At 41.0% G+C, this 17,993-nt stretch overlaps 1 protein-coding gene across 1 annotated transcript in view; it reads left to right on the forward strand.

Moving 5' to 3' along the window:
- The window catches only part of qrsl1 (glutaminyl-tRNA amidotransferase subunit QRSL1), a 33,994-nt gene extending 19,814 nt beyond the window's left edge, over window positions 1-14,180 (forward strand). The window contains exons 9-11 of the mRNA XM_043687052.1: window positions 5,052-5,169; window positions 8,126-8,331; window positions 10,584-14,180. Coding sequence (XP_043542987.1) covers window positions 5,052-5,169; window positions 8,126-8,331; window positions 10,584-10,795 — 536 coding nt within the window. The 3' untranslated portion in view covers window positions 10,796-14,180. The remainder of the gene's footprint in view (window positions 1-5,051; window positions 5,170-8,125; window positions 8,332-10,583) is intronic.
- Window positions 14,181-17,993: the final 3,813 nt, after the last annotated feature.

The raw sequence follows: 17,993 nt of genomic DNA on the forward strand, positions 1-17,993 counted from the left end.
CTGTTTAAAATGGCTGGAAAAATAACTTACTAATTCTGGAACCTCCAACCACTTTTTTAGTAGAGACATGAGGATAACCGCACGGTTTGAGACAAAACCATGGCCTGAACTAAACGAAGCCCAGTTAGGAGGGCCAGCACCATCCATGGAAGTATTGTGGTTTGTGACCGAGGCTTTCCACTGGATGCCTCACTGATGCTTCAGCAAACCACTGATAACAGGACCACAGGCATAGGCCATGAGATGGTTATTCTCCCCCTCCCTCCAATTCTCGAGGTATCTCCAGCTCCTCTACTTTCATCCCCATCCCAACACATCTAATCCATTCCGCCCACCAAGGTCAATCAGAGTGGAGAGTGTGGTGCTGGAAAAGCACAGCAGGCCAGGCAGCATCCGAGGAGCAGGAGAATCTGATCTCCAGAATCTGCAGTCCTCACTTTGACTACAGTCAATCACCCAGGTTTTATCACTTCAGCATTGACTTGCTGAGTTGGGTTTGCTGAATTTCCAGATGGTAATGTTCAGATTAAATTTGAGGGTACACTCCCACATTTTGATTATAAAAACCATAATGAACAAATTTGATTAAGGTGCTTTTGCCTTATCATCAGAGGATGAGTCAGATAACATGTTGTGTACAAACAACTGCTTGTGAAATACAATACCACTGCTTAATCAGCCCTGATTGATTGATAACACTGCAGTTTCTGTTGTGGAAGGCTGATGCTCCAAAATTGAAGGGCTACAACACTATCATAGAGTCAATAGAGATGTACAGCATGGAAACATACTCTTTGGTCCAACTCATCCATGCCGACCAGATATCCTAACCTAATCTAGTCCCATTTTCCAACACTTGGTCCATATCCATCTAAACCCTTCCTATCCAGATGCCTTTTAAATGCTGTAATTTTACCAGCCTCCACCACTTCCTCTGGTAGCTCATTCCATACATGCACCACCCTCTGCGTGAAAAAGTTGCCCCTTAGGTCCCTTTTATGTCTTTCCCCTCTCACCCCAAACCTGTGCTTTCTAGTTCTGGACTCCGCCACCCCCCCCCCCCCACCCAAATGAAAAGACCTTGTCTATTTATCCTATCCATGCCATTAATGGTTTAATAAACCTCTATAAGGTAAACCCCTCAGCCTCCGACGCTCCAAGGAAAACAGACCCTGCCTATTCAATCTCTCCCTATAGCTCATCCTCCAACTCTGGCAACATCCTTGTAAATCTTTTCTAAATCCTTTCATGTTTCGCAACATCCTTCCAAGGAAAGAGACCAGAATTGCATGCAATATTCCAAAAGTGGACTAAATAATAACCTGCACAGCCACAACTTGACCTCCCAATGCCTATTCTCAATGCTGTGACCAATAAAGGGAAGCATTCCAAATGCCTTCTTCACTATCCTATCTACCTGCGATTCTACTTTCAAGGAGCTGTGAACCTGCACGCCAAGGTCTCTTTGTTCAGCAACACTTCCCAGAATCTCACAATTAAGTGTATAAGTCGTGCTCTGCTTTGCTTTTCCAAAATGCAGCACCTTGCATTTGTCTAAACTAAACTCTGTCTGCCATTTCTCAGCCCATTGGCCCATCCGATCAAGATCCCATTGTACTCTGAAGTAACCTTCTTCGCTGTCCACAACACCTCCACTTTTGGTGTCATCTGCAAACTTACTAACTATACCTCCTATGTTCACATCCAAATCATTTATATAAATGACGAAAAGTAGTGGACTCCGCACCAATCCTTGTGGCACTCCACTGGTCACAGGCCTCCAGTCTGAAAAGCAACCCTCCACCACCCCCCTCTGTCTTCTACCTTCGAACCAGTTCTGTATCTAAAGGGCTAGTTCTCCCTGTATTCCATGAGATCTAACCTTGCTTCCAAGTCTCCCATGAGGACCTTGTTGAACGCCTTACTGAATTCCATATAGATCATGTCCACCGCTCTGCCCTCATCAATCATCTTTGTTACTTCTTCAAAAAAACTCAATCAAATTTGTGAAACATAATTTCCTATGCACAAAGCCATGCTGACTATCCCTAATTTTTCTGATGAGACATTTAACTGAGACTGCATCTGTCTTGTTATTTAAAAGATCCTGCAAAACAATTTCAAAGAAGAGTGATGGAGTTCTCCTGGTCAATATCTATCCCACTACATATGTAATTAGAACTGATTATTGTACTCCTGTTTAATTGTCACATTTTCTACATTACAATAATGGACTTCAGGACTGGTTCATTCGATACAAAGCTCTTCAGGACATCCTAAAGATAAATGTAGATCTGTCTTTTGTTGTTCGACACATACAAATTCAATTAGACGAAGTCAGAGTTCCTTAGCAATTGAACCAGCAGTAATTAATGAATAGAGCTACTTGAAATGAGTAGCAGAGATTGCGCCAGCAACTGAGTGCATCACAATAAATTAACACTAATATGAACAATGTTAATTATGGCAGCAATCAAATTCTGATATTACTACAAATGGCTGCAATAGTTTGAAGTTAAACCTCAACATAACTAATAAATTATCATCAGATGTTTAAATTATATACATGATTAATAATGTTCCAAGATTGAAATGTTTTTATCATTGCAATTGTTGATCTGAGTTGACCTCCCTTCTGTTTTTTGAGACTCAAGTAAGTGGCAGGGTTTTCTCTTCCATTTGGATGGAGTTAGTTCCCTTTCGAGGTAAGCCAGTTTTTGTACAAACAACAATATTGGAATTAACTGGCTTGCCTCCTACCATTGTTGACCTCCGAAACCGTACCATTAAATTACACACTTTTTCTGAAAACCTGAACAGACTTAGCTAATCTTCTGTCTTAATATACTGTATATTTGTGAAAAGTGCCATCTTGCACCTGCTCAGTTCAATTTTTCACAGAAGAGAAGAGAATCTTTTTCCGACAACATCTGCTAGAGGTTAAGCCATTTATTTTAATTTCAATGAGGAATCCGCACTGTGCAATTAACAATCTGAGTAGCAGATTAAAGAAGACTTTTTCCTTTTCCTGTTAATCATTCCCAACATTCAGTACATGTTTAGAACTCCTTTGAGCCACTAAACCAGGTCAGCTTCAGATTACCTCCTCTTTCATCAGAAATCACACACAGGTTGTGAAATGCTTACATTGCTCTTATTCTCTGGATTTGAGCTCCAAAATATCTTTTGACAGTAATAAGGCAGATTTTGTTTGTATGCTTCTACGTTGTAATTAAGTTATAAGTTCGTGAAGCTTTTAAGACATTGTCACAAGACTGAAGGATTAAATTAACTTGCTCTCCACCCTCTCTGACTCTCATCCCTGGGGTGATTGATGTATGAAGAGAGACTGGATTGGTTAGTACTAAGTTCACTGGAGTTTAGAAGAATGAGGGAGATCTGCCAGAAACCTACAAAATTCTAACAGGAGTAGACAGGATAGATGCAGGAAGGATGAGGGGCGAGTCCAGTGTTGAAGGATACAGGAAATGCCATTTAGAACCAAGATGAGAAATTTCTTCACCCAGAGAGTAGTGAGTCTCTGGAATTCTCTGCCACAGAAAGCAGTTGATACTAAAGAAGAAGTTTAAAGAAGGAGTTAGATATAGTTTGTAGGTCTAAAGGAATCAAAGGATATGGGGAGAAAGTGGGAACAGTCTGTAATGATTACCCATGATCATATTGAATAGAGAGCATGCTCAAAGAACTGAATGGTCTATTGTTGCTCCTATGTTTCACAGATTAGCTTTCAAATTCAAATTCCATTTGAGGAGCCTTCTTGTGGCACAGTCGTAGTGTCCTTCTCTCCCCCCCGCCCCCCCGGATTGGGAGGCACAAGGTTTAGTTGTCATACTAAAGGAGTGGGGGCGGGGGGGGGGGGGGTTTGCTGGTGGGAGAGAGAGAAAGAGAGGAACAGAAGGCAGCATTTCCTGACTTTTGCTGGTACCTTCTACCAGCGTGAAAACACAAGGTTGATTTGTCACATTACTTTACCTGCATTATCCAAAAGATAGCTTGGTTAACTCACATCTGCAGATGTTTTTAACAAAAAACAGAAGTTGCTGGAAAAGCTCATCAGGTCTGGCGGCATCTGTAATGAGAAATAAGTTAACATTTCGGGTCCGGTGACATGTCCTCAGATACCGGACCTGAAACGTAAACTTTGATTTCTCTTCACAGACACTGCCAGACCTGATGAGCTTTTCCAGCAACTTCTGCTTTTGTTTCTGATTTACAGCATCCGCAATCTTTTGGTTTTTAGTTATGCAGATATTTTTAGCCATGGTTCCATGGCCCCAGCTGATTAGGCTTTAATGACCTTCTGTACACTTTGTATCTTCATTTTCGATAAAGGAGGAGTTAAGCTGATGTCACGTCTCCAGGTGGTCTTGGCAGCTATTTTCAAAGTGCTTCAGGAAAATGCCCTTTGACAAGTAGAAATTGTTAATTTTTCTTTAAAAGTGTGATCTGTGAATCCAGCCGATGACCCTCAAAGCTGATATTTCATATCACATGCTTCCAACGATTTGTGGGGCTGGCTGTTTGTCCAGGAGCATAATCTAATAAAAATTAACACCAAAGCAAAGCTGGAGACATTTGGATGGGTGCCTCTTGGTCAAAGAGTTAGGTTTCATGCAATAACTTAAAGGAGTAGTGCAGTGGAGAACAGAGAATTTCAAGCTGAGACATTGGAAAGCACAGCTCCCAGTGGTGTGACACAGCAATCGGACAGATTTTAAAATTTGACACTGTTCCATGTCCAGATGTGACATTTGTACGAAACAAAAAACAAAAGAACTGCGGATGCTGTCAATCAGAAACAAAAACAGAAATTGCTGGAAAAGCTCAGCAGGTCTGGAAGCATCTGTGAAGAAAAATCAGAGTTAATGTTTCGGGTTAAGTGACCGTCCTTCATGACATTTGTATTGTTGCCATAACTTGTTCATCTGTTTCGGCAGAAAATGGCATGTTTGCAGACAGCAGGGGAGTATGTGCAACAGCAGCTCTCTGCATTCTATCTTTATACTCATTTCAGATATTTTTGTTTAAAGGGCACCGCAGTGAAATCAAAAGTTCCACAGAAGCCTTGTATGCAGCAACCAGGCATGAAGGATTCAATGATGCAGTCAGAGGAAGAATCCTGGCCGGAAATTACTTCCTTTTAAAACAGTAAGGGAGCTTTCTAATCGGGTTATAAGCTGGCTCATGTTTACTCAGTGTGTGTTGCCAACGCCAGAGTGTCTGGCAAAGATGGCCGCTGCCTGCACAAGCACAGATGTCACCACGACGACAGAGGATACGTTTGCACATAGGATGGGTGGGTGCATGGGTAAAGTCACTGACACCCAGGGAACTGTCAATTCCCACCCTCTGCTTGCAACTCCAGTGTTGGGGATCTCGCAGTATGGTCCCCACCATTCCCTTCCCCTTACTCCTGACTGCACTCTACCCACTTGCTCCCTCCCACTCCTCTGTATGTATTTGGCAACTCCTCACACACCCCATCTCTCAATTAATTTCGGTTGAAATGGATTTTAATTCATTAGCGATTTGGCAAATAGGGTTAAGGAGAATCCAAATGGTTTTTACAAATACATTAAGGACAAAGGGTAACTCGGGAGCAAATAGGGCCCCTCAAAGATCAGCAAGGCAGTCTTTGTGTGGAGCCGCAGAAAATGGGGGAGATATTTTACATCAGTGTTTACTGTGGAGAAGGACAGTGAAGATACAGAATGTCGGGAAATAGATGGTGGCATCTTGAAAAATTTCCATATTACAGAGAAGGATGTGCTGGATCTCTTGAAACACATAAAGGTGGATAAATCCCCAGGACCCGATCGCATGCACCCTAGAACTCTGTGGGAAGCTAGGGAAGTGATTGCTGGGCCCTTGCTGAGATATTTGTATCATCGATAGTCACAGGTGAGGTGCCGGAAGACTGGAGGTTGGCTAACATGGTATCATTGTTTAAGAAAGGTGGTAAGGACAAGCCAGGGAACTACAGACTGGTGAGCTTAATGTTGGTGGTGGGCAAGTTGTTGGAGGGAATTGTGTGAGACAGGATTTACACGTATTTGGAAAGGCAAGGACTGATCAGGGATAGTCAACATGGTTTTGTGTGTGGGAAATCATGTCTCACGAAAGTGATTGAGTTTTTTTTTAAAAAGTAACAAAGAGGATTGATGAGGGCAGAGTGGTGGACATGATCTATATGGACTTCAGTAAGGCATTCGGCAAGTTCCCCATGGAGACCTTATTAGCAAGGTTAGATTTCATGGAATGCAGGGAGAACTAGCCATAAAGAACTGGCTCAAAGATAGAAGACAGAGGATGGTGGTGGAAGGTTGTTTTTCAGACTGGAGGCCTGTGACCAGTGGAATGCCACAAGGGTCAGTGCTGGGTCCACTACTTTTTGTTGTTTCTATAAATGATTTGGATGGAGTATAAGAGGTACAGTTAGTAAGTTTGCAGATGACACCAAAATTGGAGGCGTAGTGGACAGCAAAGAAGGTTACTTCAGAGTACAATGGGATCTTGACCAGATGGACCAATGAGCTGAGGAGTGGCAGATGGAATTTAATTTAGATAAATGTAAGGTGCTGCATTTTGGGAAAGCAAATCTTAGCAGGACTTATACACGTAATGGTAAGGTCCTGGTTAGTGTTGCTGAACAAAGAGACCTTGGCGTGCAAGTTCATAACTCCTTGAAAGTGGAGTTGCAGGTGGATAGGATAGTGAGGAAGGTTTTTGGTATGCTTGCCTTTATTGGTCAGAGTATTGAGTACAGGAGTTGGGAGGTCATGTTGTAGCTGTACAAGACGTTCATTAGGCCACTTTTGGAATAATACGTGCAATTCTGGTCTCCTTCCTATCGGAAGGATGTTATGAAACTTGAAAGGTTTCAGAAAAGATTTACAATGTTGTTGCCTGGGTTGGAGGATTTGAGCTATAGGGAGGGGTTGAATAGGCTGGGGCTGTTTTCCCTGGAGCGTCGGAGGCTGAGGGGTAACCTTATAGAGGTTTACAAAATTATGTGGGGCATGGATAGGATAAATAGACCAAGTCTTTTCCCTGGGGTGGGGGAGTCTATAACTAGAGAACATTGGTTAGGGTGAGAGGGGAAAGATATAAAAGAGACGTAAGGGGCAACCTTTTCACACTGAGGGTGGTGCGTGTGTGGAATGAGCTGCCAGAGGAAATGGTGGAGGTTGGAACAATTGCAACATTTAAAAGGTATCTGGATGGGTATATGAATAGGGAGGGTTTAGAGGGATATGGGCCAAGTGCTGGAAAACGGGACTAGATTGGGTTGGAATATCTGGTCGGTATGGAGCATTTGGACTGAAGGGTCTGTTTCCATGCTGTACATCTCTATGACTCTGTGACTCTAGTTAACCAACATGCATTTGTAATTTGCACGCTAGTTGTCCCCAGCACATAATTGTAGACTACTGTGCCCAACTGAGGAAGATGTCCTTTGCTGGAGATGCTGTATTCAGCTGTCTGATTGGTAAGGATCTTAAAGGTCCCATCTTAAGGACATTCTCATGGAGTTCTGATTTAAAATATTTTGCTTAACAACCAGCCCTGAAAAGATAACAAAATGAAACAAAGAGCTGCAGATACTGGAGATCTGAAACAGGCAAAAACAAACTGCTGAAGAAACTCAACAGGTCTGGCCACATTTGTGGAGGGAGAAAAACTGAGTTACCATTTCAAGTTCAGCAACCCTTCTTCACAACTCCAGTTCTGAAGAGGAAGTAAAGAAGGGTGACTAGACTTGAAGCATTAACTCTCCACAGATGCTACCAGACCTGCTGAGTATCTCCAGTAATTTCTGTTTCTGTTTGTCACTGAAAAGATATTATTCAGCCCCAAGTAATTCACATGTGAAACATGCTGCGACATTGAGAGGTGTATTGGGATGCTATATAAATATTTCACACTGGGGTTTTGAACTATCTGCATACAGCTCAGCATTGTGGTTCTTCATAAGGGTTGGAGGAAAAATTCACCTCAGCCACTGTCTGTCTGAAATATTGTCACCCTGATGTTGAATCATTGTGTTGCCTGTCTATGTCATTTCTTTACAATTTCCTTTTTTTTTCATGTTTAAATCTCTCAGGAATTATGATCACTTCTTTGTAAAAGCCCAGAAAGTGAGACGTCTCATTGCCAATGACTTTCTGAAGGTATTTGGATCTGGTATTGATGTGCTGCTTACACCCACGACCCTAAGTGATGCCTTCACGTATCATGAGTTTATCAAAGAAGATAACAGGACAAGGAGTGCCCAAGAGGATATTTTTACACAATCTGTCAACCTAGCAGGTACATGCAGCACTTTATCTGCCCAACACTCCAGCTTTACTTGGCTTTCTAGTTTTTACACATTTCATTGTATTTTTCATGAATTACTTCACATTGTATCAGTGAAGTCATACTCAAGTGTTTCACACTTGTTTAGTTCAGTCTCCTTTCAAAAATGTATTGCATGCATCACTCTGAGCTAGATCCTCCATTGTTGGTGTAATAGGGACACGAAAAACTATTGGTGGAATTTGTATCGAATGCTGCTTTTTTTTTTTAACAGAATATTTTCCACGGTAGCTTTGAACAGGATTTAGGGAACACAATATCGGGAATGTAAAATTGCTAAAAATAAATATTTCAAAGAAAGTGAACAATTTTGCAGGGTGTCCCCCAACAGGGGTCTGAAACTTCTACAAGCCTAAAAGAAATATTAGTCTGATAGTAGACTGAAGAGACAAGAAACCCAGGAAACGCAACAATAAACAAGCAACAAAAATGTCCATGGTTCCCAAGGGTGTCCAGGTAGACACTGCGCAACTCTTTCACAATTCACTGTGCAGACAATCCTGCAAAAAGTCATACATTCAGCTTTGATTCTCTCCACTTGTCTCCCCAAGTGGCTTCACACGATCCAGGCCAATGCAGTCTATTTGACTAATGCCCCATCTATCATCTTCAACATTGACTCTCTCTAACACTAATGCACAGTGGCAGCAGTGTGTGCCATCTACAAGATGCACTAGTGCAACTCATTACGGCTCCTTCAAAAATCACCTTCCAAACCTTCTGATTTCGATCCCTGTGAAGGACAAAGGCAGCAAACACAAAAGGATCACCACCACCATGTTCCCTTCCAAGCCTCTCACCATCCTGATTTGGAATTATGTCACTATTCCTTCACTGTCACTGAGTCAGAATCCTGGAGCTACTTTCTAAATAGCACTTTGAGTGTACATACACCCCAAGGTCTATAGCAGTTGAACAAGGGGCACAACACCACCTCTCATGCTTTGGGGATAGATATAATTACCGACTTTATGAATGACATTTGCACCCTGAGAACAGAGAAAAAGTTGGGACTGTTAGCCTAGAATTGTGTGCTTTGAGTACAAAGGCACTTCTGCAGGGCACTGCTGATGTCTGGAGAATAAGTCTATGCTGGGCAGATACTCATTGCTATTTATGTCACTGTTCAAGACAAAAACAGCAAATCCAGTCGCAGCTTCAACATCCCAGCCCCTGCTGCAGCTGGAACAAGAGAAGTTAGCAGATTTTCTCATTGGTTCTCAGAATGCAGGCATCGCTAGCTAGACTAGCATTTATTGCCTGCCCCTAATTGTTCAAAGGAAAGTTAAGAGTCAGTCACATTGCCATGGGTCTTGAGTCACATGTAGGCTAGACCAGGTAAGGATAGCAGATTTACTTCCCTAAAGGACATTAGTGAAACAGATGGGCTTTTCCGACAATCGGCGATGGTTTCATGATCATCATGAGACTTTTAATTACAGATTTCTTTTTATTATTAAGTGTAGTTAGCAACTTGAAATCAATTTGAATGTTCATCCAGCTGGCATCTTAAATTAATAAGAATTATAACTCAAAGGACATTGGAAGCAGATCCCAAATATGTAGGTGAAACAACGAGTGATGTGAAATACCCCTTGGCCCAAGCTCCCTCCCACAACACTGTTCACTAACTTTCCCATTGGCCCTGTCTACTGACCATTCCCAGAGTCTCAATCCTGAGTGACGCACCAGCTCTGATCAATGACCTCTTCCCCACCTCCCAATTGCTGACCCTTTTCCAACCCTCCATTTAAGTTCAGCAGGATCTCCACATCCTTAGTCTTAGCAATCTCTGCACCTCCTGGTTTATCCACACCCTTCATTATTAATATTATTCCTGGGATCTAAGGTCGTGGAAGTACTAACCTATGGAAAGCAGGTGGTTAAGGATGAATATCATAGCAATTTAAACAGAGATTCTTGAGCTTTGTTGAATTGATTTTACTCAGTCTGTCTTTGGGTTTATTGAGATTTACAATGGAGCAGATTATATAGGTTCAATGCAGTCCTGGGATAATACGGACCAGATGGACAGTTTTTCTTCTTCAAGCCTTTTATCTGTTCATTTTTTATCCCCCTTGCCACCTCAGTCAGGAAATGCTCTGAAACAAAACAGCAATAGTGAATGAAGTTAAGTAAAAATGTTTTGAGGGCGTAACAAATTTTGTTTTTACCTCATTAATATCTTAATTTTGCTTTTTCAGGTTTGCCTGCTGTGACAGTCCCGACTGCTCTATCAGAAAGAGGATTGCCACTGAGCATTCAATTTATTGGACGAGCTTTTTGTGATAAGCAGCTCCTAACAGTTGCCAAATGGTTTGAACAACAAATGAATTTTCCACATATTAATATCCAGGGACTATTAAATCATTACAATGAGCTTCACAAACCCCACAATTCAGTTGGAGCTATCTGAAATTACCAAAAGTTGATTGCTGTACAAGTTTGAAGGTGTAAAAGTTTAAAATGACTTTTTTCTATAAAAATTAAATTCAGCTGTCAGAAATACAGCATGTGTTTAATATTGAGATGGAATGAGAAGCGTGTAAGTAAAACTTGTGGGGTTTTTTCTGGTGATAGAGGGACTGAATGTATGTAGATGTGATGTCACTGAGGTGGGCTGATTGTCCTGGATGATGTCTGGCTTCTTTAATTTTGTTGAATCTGCACTCCTCCATTGGGGAGAATTCCAACACACTCCTGACCTGTGCTGGCAGATGATGGATAGGCTTTGGGGAGCCAAGACTCACTCACAGATTCCTAGCTTCTTACCTGCTCTGGAATCCAATCCATTCTGAAAGATGCAGCATTGGTTGTACCAGTTCCCTTGTAATATCCTATTTTCTGGAGAAACTGGGTCAGAAGTCTGCACAAATGACCCAAGATTCTCTAAGGAGATACGGTTCTGTGAACAGTTCTGAGCAGGAAGTATCCTCTCCTCTGAAATGAGGCACCCCCATCTATTCTATCAGAACTTCTGAGATTTGATTTGAGATGAACCTGCTGCATTTTGTTCATCTCTCCCTGTAGTATTTGTTAGCATTCATTGTTCCAACATTGTTCATCGGATGGATTGCAACCAAGGCTTGTCAGACTGTTTCCTGGAATATGAAGAGAGGTTGGATCAGTTCGGGCTCTAATCATTGGAGTTCAGAAGAATGATTGATTGATTGGTGACACCATAGAAAGCTATAAAATTTTAACAGGACTAGACAGAGTAAAACAGGAAGGGTGTTCTTGATGTCTGGGGAGACCACACCTGGCACCATTGTTTAAGGATGGTGGGTTAGCCATTTAGGACTGAGATATTTCTTCACCCAAAGAGTGGTGAGCCTGTGAAGTTCTCTGCCAGAGAAAAAACAGTTCAGGCCAAAACATTAAATGTTTTCATGAAGGAGTGAGATATAGTATTTATAATTTATTAACTTGGATAGAGCATTGGCTAACCAACAGAAAACAGCGTCAGGATAAATGGGTCTTTCTCTGGTTGGCAAGATTTGACTAGTGGAGTGCCACAATGTTCAGTCCTTGGACCCCAACTATTTACAATCTATATTAATGAACTTGCAGGGAAAGAGACTAGATTTGCAGATGATGCCAAAATAGGTGGGAAAGTGAGTTGCAATAAATAATTAGGAAATCAGCAATATGGAAATGGATAGGTTAGGTGAATGGGCCAAAATTTGACAGATGAAGTTTAATGTGGATAATAGTTAGATTATCCATTCTAGTCAGAAGAAATAGAATGACAACTTCTAATCTAAAAGGAGAGAAACTTCAGAGTGCTTCGGTGCACAAGGATCTGGGTGTCCTCGTGCACGAATCACAAAATTATTATGTAGGTTCAGCAGGCAATAAGGAAGACAAATGGAATTTTGACATTTATTGCTAAAGAAATAGAGTATAAAAATTGTGAAGTGTTTCTGCAACTGTACAAGGCATTAGGGTGACCACCCCTAGAATACAATTCTGGTCCCCATTACTTGAAGAGGGATGTAGTTGCATTGGAGGTAGTTCAGAGGAGGTTCAGTGAATTGATTCCAGAGGCTTGTGAATACAGATTGAGCATTTTAGGCATATACTGTCTAGAGTTTAAAAGAATGTGAGAGGAGATCTAATCATATAAGGTGCCTAAGGGATTGACAGAGTAGATGTAGGATGTTTCCCTTGGGGAAATGTAGTAGGAGATTTCATAATTTTAGGGCAAAGGGTAGCAGATTTGAAACCGAGATGAGAAGTTTCTTCTCTCAAAGGGTTGTGAATCTGTGCAGTTATTACCCCAGAGTGTGATGGATGCTGGGACATTGAGTCAACTTAAGGAGGAGTTAACAGAATTTTAATTAGTAATAGTTTAAAGGGTTATGGAGTGTAGGAAAGTGGAGTTGAGGCTGAAATGAGATCAGTCATGAATGTATGAATGTTGGAGCAGGCTTGAGGGGTTGAATTACCTACTCGTGCTTCACAAGTTCTGCAGGCTAAAGGAGTTAAAGTGTATGGGGAATAGACAGGAACCGGATACTGAGTTGAATGATTAGCTATGATAATTTTGAAAAGCAGAAGAAGTGAATGACTTATTCTTGCTTCTTTTCTATGTTTCTATGTTATACATATAGGAAATAACAGCAGACGACATAGCTTCCATTAGGAGACGGTGTATCACTGAACTTTTTTGTTTTGCAGTTATTTTTACAGTCAACATCTTTTACTTGGGAGTCTTTAATCTTTTAATGCTGCCTATCTAAAGTTTTCTATCAACTAGTTGTTTGGTTGTACAGATTTTGAGTATTGCTGAAAAAAGACACATTTTATCAAGGCTTTTCACCTTGCTCTAATCAGCCAATTTAACATTCATAAATGTAGTTTCCAGTACATAGAATCTTGCCATATTGTGAGCCAAAATGTAAATTCCAACTTTATTGTCGACATAGTTTTTCACACATTCAGGATTATGTAGCAGATGTTGTCCAATTGCAAAATCACATTTAATTTTGAACTCTGTGAGTTTTGCAAACAAGGGCTAGTTAAGGTATAGTCACTACTTTGCTTATTACCACCAACCAAAATGATTGGCTATTTAATATGATGCAACATGCAAATTCATATTATTTGTTTGTGTGATAAACAGCAAGTCTTTTTGGCTCAACAAGAGCATTTGGCTATTGGTGAAAAGTACTGGGTGTTGCTATTTCATAGTAGTAGCACAAAGCAGCTGATTTCACTTTGCTCAAACATTTGAGATAAGAATTTAGGTACAGGAGTAGGCCATTCATGCCTAACCCTGAGGTAGATTCAGATCCTTTCAGGTCCAAAAGTGACAACCTTAGGCTATTCATAATTTCATGCAATTGATCTGAGAATTGATCTGAACAGGGTTGCCATTATTCTGCAGGATGACTTTAACATTTGGCAATTCTGTAGTTAACTACCAAGCTTTGCTTTCCTATCAGTCATCATTAACTAGTACCCACTTTATGTCAACATGACTACTAACCAGACACCACTGGCATCTACATTAATACAGCAAAGATGTTGTTCTGTCTTTGGCATTGCACTTGTCCTGATGAGTGCAAGATGATAAGCTTTAACAAAATATTTTTTTTTTCAAAAGTTTTAAATAAATGAAATTAACTTTAAAACGCTATCAAACCATTTACTACTTACATTGGTCTGTAATCATGGTTTCTTTGTTAACTGGGAAAAAAGTTAAAAGCTGTAAATACGTGTATTAGTTTTCTTGAATTAAAAAAAATGTAATTTTATAAGCTTGCTTGAAGGCCAGCAAGCATACATAATTAACAGCAGCTCGCAATGGTGATAAATTTAATCAGTTTCTTCAACTATTACTTTTAAAACTAGCACAAAGGATGACAAACTCAACTAGCACTTAGTTTTGCAGTTAATTATGATTTGCGCTAAAGTTCCATGATCTTTAGTGCTGGTCTCATTGAATTGTGCTGTCAAATCCAGTAAAATGCGGTGGAAACTTGTGCTCACTGTTTCCAATTCCATATCAAATCGTCTTAGTACAACATGCTGGTTAAAGATAGACAATGAATATTACCTTTCCTGGTTACCAATTGCAGATTATCTCTCAATACACCTGCAGCAATGACCTCAAACAATTAATCCTCTGATTTTGGAGTAAGGCACGTCAAGGACATGAACTACACAATGACAGCTGCTGGGTGTTCAAAGAACACTGCCGAAGTCAAAACATGGAATTAAAGCAAAACCTTCAAGTAGAATGGCTGAAAGATAAGCTTTCCTTTTTCATTGGAGGTTTGGCCATGATACAAGTGTTCCACGTTTGTCTCTTAGGGTCATAGAACCGTACAGCACAGAAACAGACCCTTTGATCCAACCTTTCCATGCCAACCAGATATCTTAAATTAATCAAGTCTTTGTGAGTCAAACACCTTTTGTGGTATGCATGATGCTGAGAGTTGCTGTTCAATAACAAGTAGTCTAGTTGGTGGTGGGTGAAGGTGGGAGCTCCGAGATAAGCTCTGGTGGCTGACATAAGCCTTATCTTTCTGGTGGTGTCTATGGAATGCATTTCCATCCATATAGATTTCAGAGCCAGAGCAGACTTTGCCATTGCATTTTAATGCTCTGTGATGGGAAAGGAAGATTGGTGGATCAGAGGGCAACATCTCTCTCTCTCTTTTACTTTCTTTGCTCTTTATCTTGTCTTTCTGTGTTACTTATACGTGAAAATACAAATTACGAGCGGGACTGGGCCATCCAGCTCATTGAGCCTGCTCCACATTTAATAAGCTCATGGCTGTGGCTGGTCTGATTGTAATCTGTACTTTGCGCCTGTCCCCGAAAATCTTTGAATCCCTTGTCAGTCAAAAGTCTACCTTGCTCTGCTTTAAAAATATTCAATTAATTCACCTCTGGGAGAGAGAAAAACACTCTCCTCATTTGTCCTAACTGGGACGTTACTTATTTTTAAACTGTGTCCCCTAGTTCTAAGTTATTCAGTATGTTTTAATAAGATCTATCATTTTTCTAAATGTTAATAGATACAAGCTGAAAGTGTACAATCTTCCCTCATAAAATTAATCCCCTGATCCTATGTATTACTCAGTACCTTCTATGAAGTATTTTTAATGCTAATACGTGTCCCTTTAAGGAGGTAAAAAAGAGTTGTACACCGAACTCCAAATCTCACTGACTGTAGCAGTACTTGTTTTCTCTTCCATTTCCTTTGCAGTAAGCAATCTGCACACTAATTTATTGGGATTTATGTACCAGGATGTCTACTTTCTTCTGTAGCATAGAGTTTTTCTCCAACTTCATGAGTCTACGGAACCCCCTTCCCCCAAGATAAGTGGACGCAGAGAAGTTGAATATTTTTAAGGTAGAGATAGATTCTTGACTACCATGACGGTCAAAAGTTACCAGGGTAGATGGGATTGGAGAGTTGAGGCAACAGAGATGAGCCATGATCTTACTGAATGGGATCAAGGAGCCACTTTTGTTTTGTATAACTAAAACAAGTGGCATCTCAGCTTCTTGTTTGGATTAAACTTTTAATCCATTTACCATGTTCCCATGAGAAGGTGTGACTTAGTTCAGCAAACTCATCCCCTCTAAAGCATTGATAGAGTAGATTGTCAAACTCCACCCCCATCCTCCTAAACCAATCACCTAATTTCAAAACCATCAGTACATTTATTACTATCTTGATCAGTACTTAATGTGATGCAATCAAGAAGCTTCATGGTTATGGGATGGAGTGTTAAAGCCATGAAAATGGGATGAATGTTGGCGAGACAACAGAGCCTTGCTTGACCCCAGTTTGCGCACACATTGTGTTTGTGTTGGATCCCTATGAAGGCCTTTGTAAAGTTGACGGTGGATATCTAATGATAGTTTCTGCTGATTTTGCTTCTTTTTGCTTGGATTTGTCTTGCTGTGAAAATCACGTCCACTGTGTCTCTTGGTGGACAGAATCCACACTGCAACTTTGGAAGAAACTCTTCAGTCATTGGGAGGAGGCAATCAAGGAGAATATTTGCTCTCAATGTCCTTGTGGTGGGGACAGCAAGTAGTGACCGCAATAAGTCTTGCCTGTTTTTCTTTTGTAGAAAGTCACAATTATGGCATCTCAGAAATCCATTGGCATTCTCTTTCCCCTTCCACATGATTGAGTCATGTATTCATGCCAAACATGCTTCTTTCAGAGGCAGCCATATTAGTTTTCAACTGTCAGATAGCATTTTCTCCCTCTTGAACTGGTGGTGGTGGTGGGTAGCATGCTGTGAGATGTGGTCATAGGCATCCACATCAAGGTGAGATCCATGAAATGCTCCTTCCAGTAAGCACCAACTGCCCCTCTGTCTTTGATGAGGACCATCCAGTTCTTCACTGTCAGTGTGTCAGGTTCATGGGAGCTTGAGCTGTACATGGATTCTTCAATGCATCAAGACCATGTACCTCATGGCTGACCATGAGTTACTGGGTTTCCTGCATTCTTTCTGTCCACCATCTATTCCTTAGATCACAAGCTTTTTTGTTGAAACTCAGACTTGTTGTTTTTAGACCTGCTGTCTTTCCATTTAGCTTTGATGGTGTTCCAGTGCAGGAATACCTTGCATTAATGATTTAGTTGCTCATAGACCTCCTGGTCATTCCAATCAGGCCAGCCTTGATTTTCCTGGTAGAGAACCATATCGTCTCCTCACAAGTGCTGTTTTAGGATGGACTTAAGGGTAGACCAAGCTGTGGACACTGTGTTCACTGCTGGTTAAGTGTTACCAGATTGCCTATGAGGTACTGTTTCTACAAAGAGTCCATCAACATTGCATTTCCTGTGGCAGCTTTTCTGTTGCCACTGCTGTTTTTCTGGCCAGGCTAGGGGAGACAGTGGACTACATTAGGTGATGGCCAGTCGAGAAGTCCTCAGGTTCTGTCATGGTATGAGTGATATGAATATCCTTGTGTTTTGCATGGACAGTGATATGGTCAAGCACATGCCAATGCCCAGAACGCAAATGCTGCTATGAGGTTTTATATTTGTCTGGGAAGATAAGTTCATTATGACCTGCCCCAAGTTTTAGGTATTTTGTCAAGAGGAGGAGTCCGTTGATATTTGCTTTCCCGATGCCTTCCTTGCTAGTCACTCTTTTCCAAACATTTGGGTCACTCCCAATTTGATATTGAAGTCAACAAGGAGAATTAGCTTGTCTCAGCGGAAAACAGCGAGGCGAGTGGTGGATCAGGCAATCTACATATTCCTGCGCTAATACTGCTATGCATTACTTCTGGTAGCAAGGTGGCGCGTTGACTTAGATATTTATTAATCAACCTGTTTAAAAATGTTAGTACACACCTCTGGACCAGGTGAGACTTGAACCCAGGCCTTCTGGCTGAGAGATAGTGGAATTACCACTGCACCACATGAATCCCCTGTGCGTTGGCCTATGGTAATGGTGCAGACAGGAAACATCAGCTCTAACGTTATTTACAGAAGGATCTTTGGATTTGGATTTCAGATAAATCATTGCAGTTGTTCACAAGCTAACAATTCTATAAATAAAAAGATAAAGCTGAAAGTGTCCATCTTCATTCCACTGCCTCCACCATGAGTCCTGTGTTAGATCCAC

The sequence above is a fragment of the Chiloscyllium plagiosum genome, chromosome 3 (genome assembly GCF_004010195.1).
Source record: "Chiloscyllium plagiosum isolate BGI_BamShark_2017 chromosome 3, ASM401019v2, whole genome shotgun sequence".
In the NCBI taxonomy this organism is placed as follows: domain Eukaryota; kingdom Metazoa; phylum Chordata; class Chondrichthyes; order Orectolobiformes; family Hemiscylliidae; genus Chiloscyllium; species Chiloscyllium plagiosum.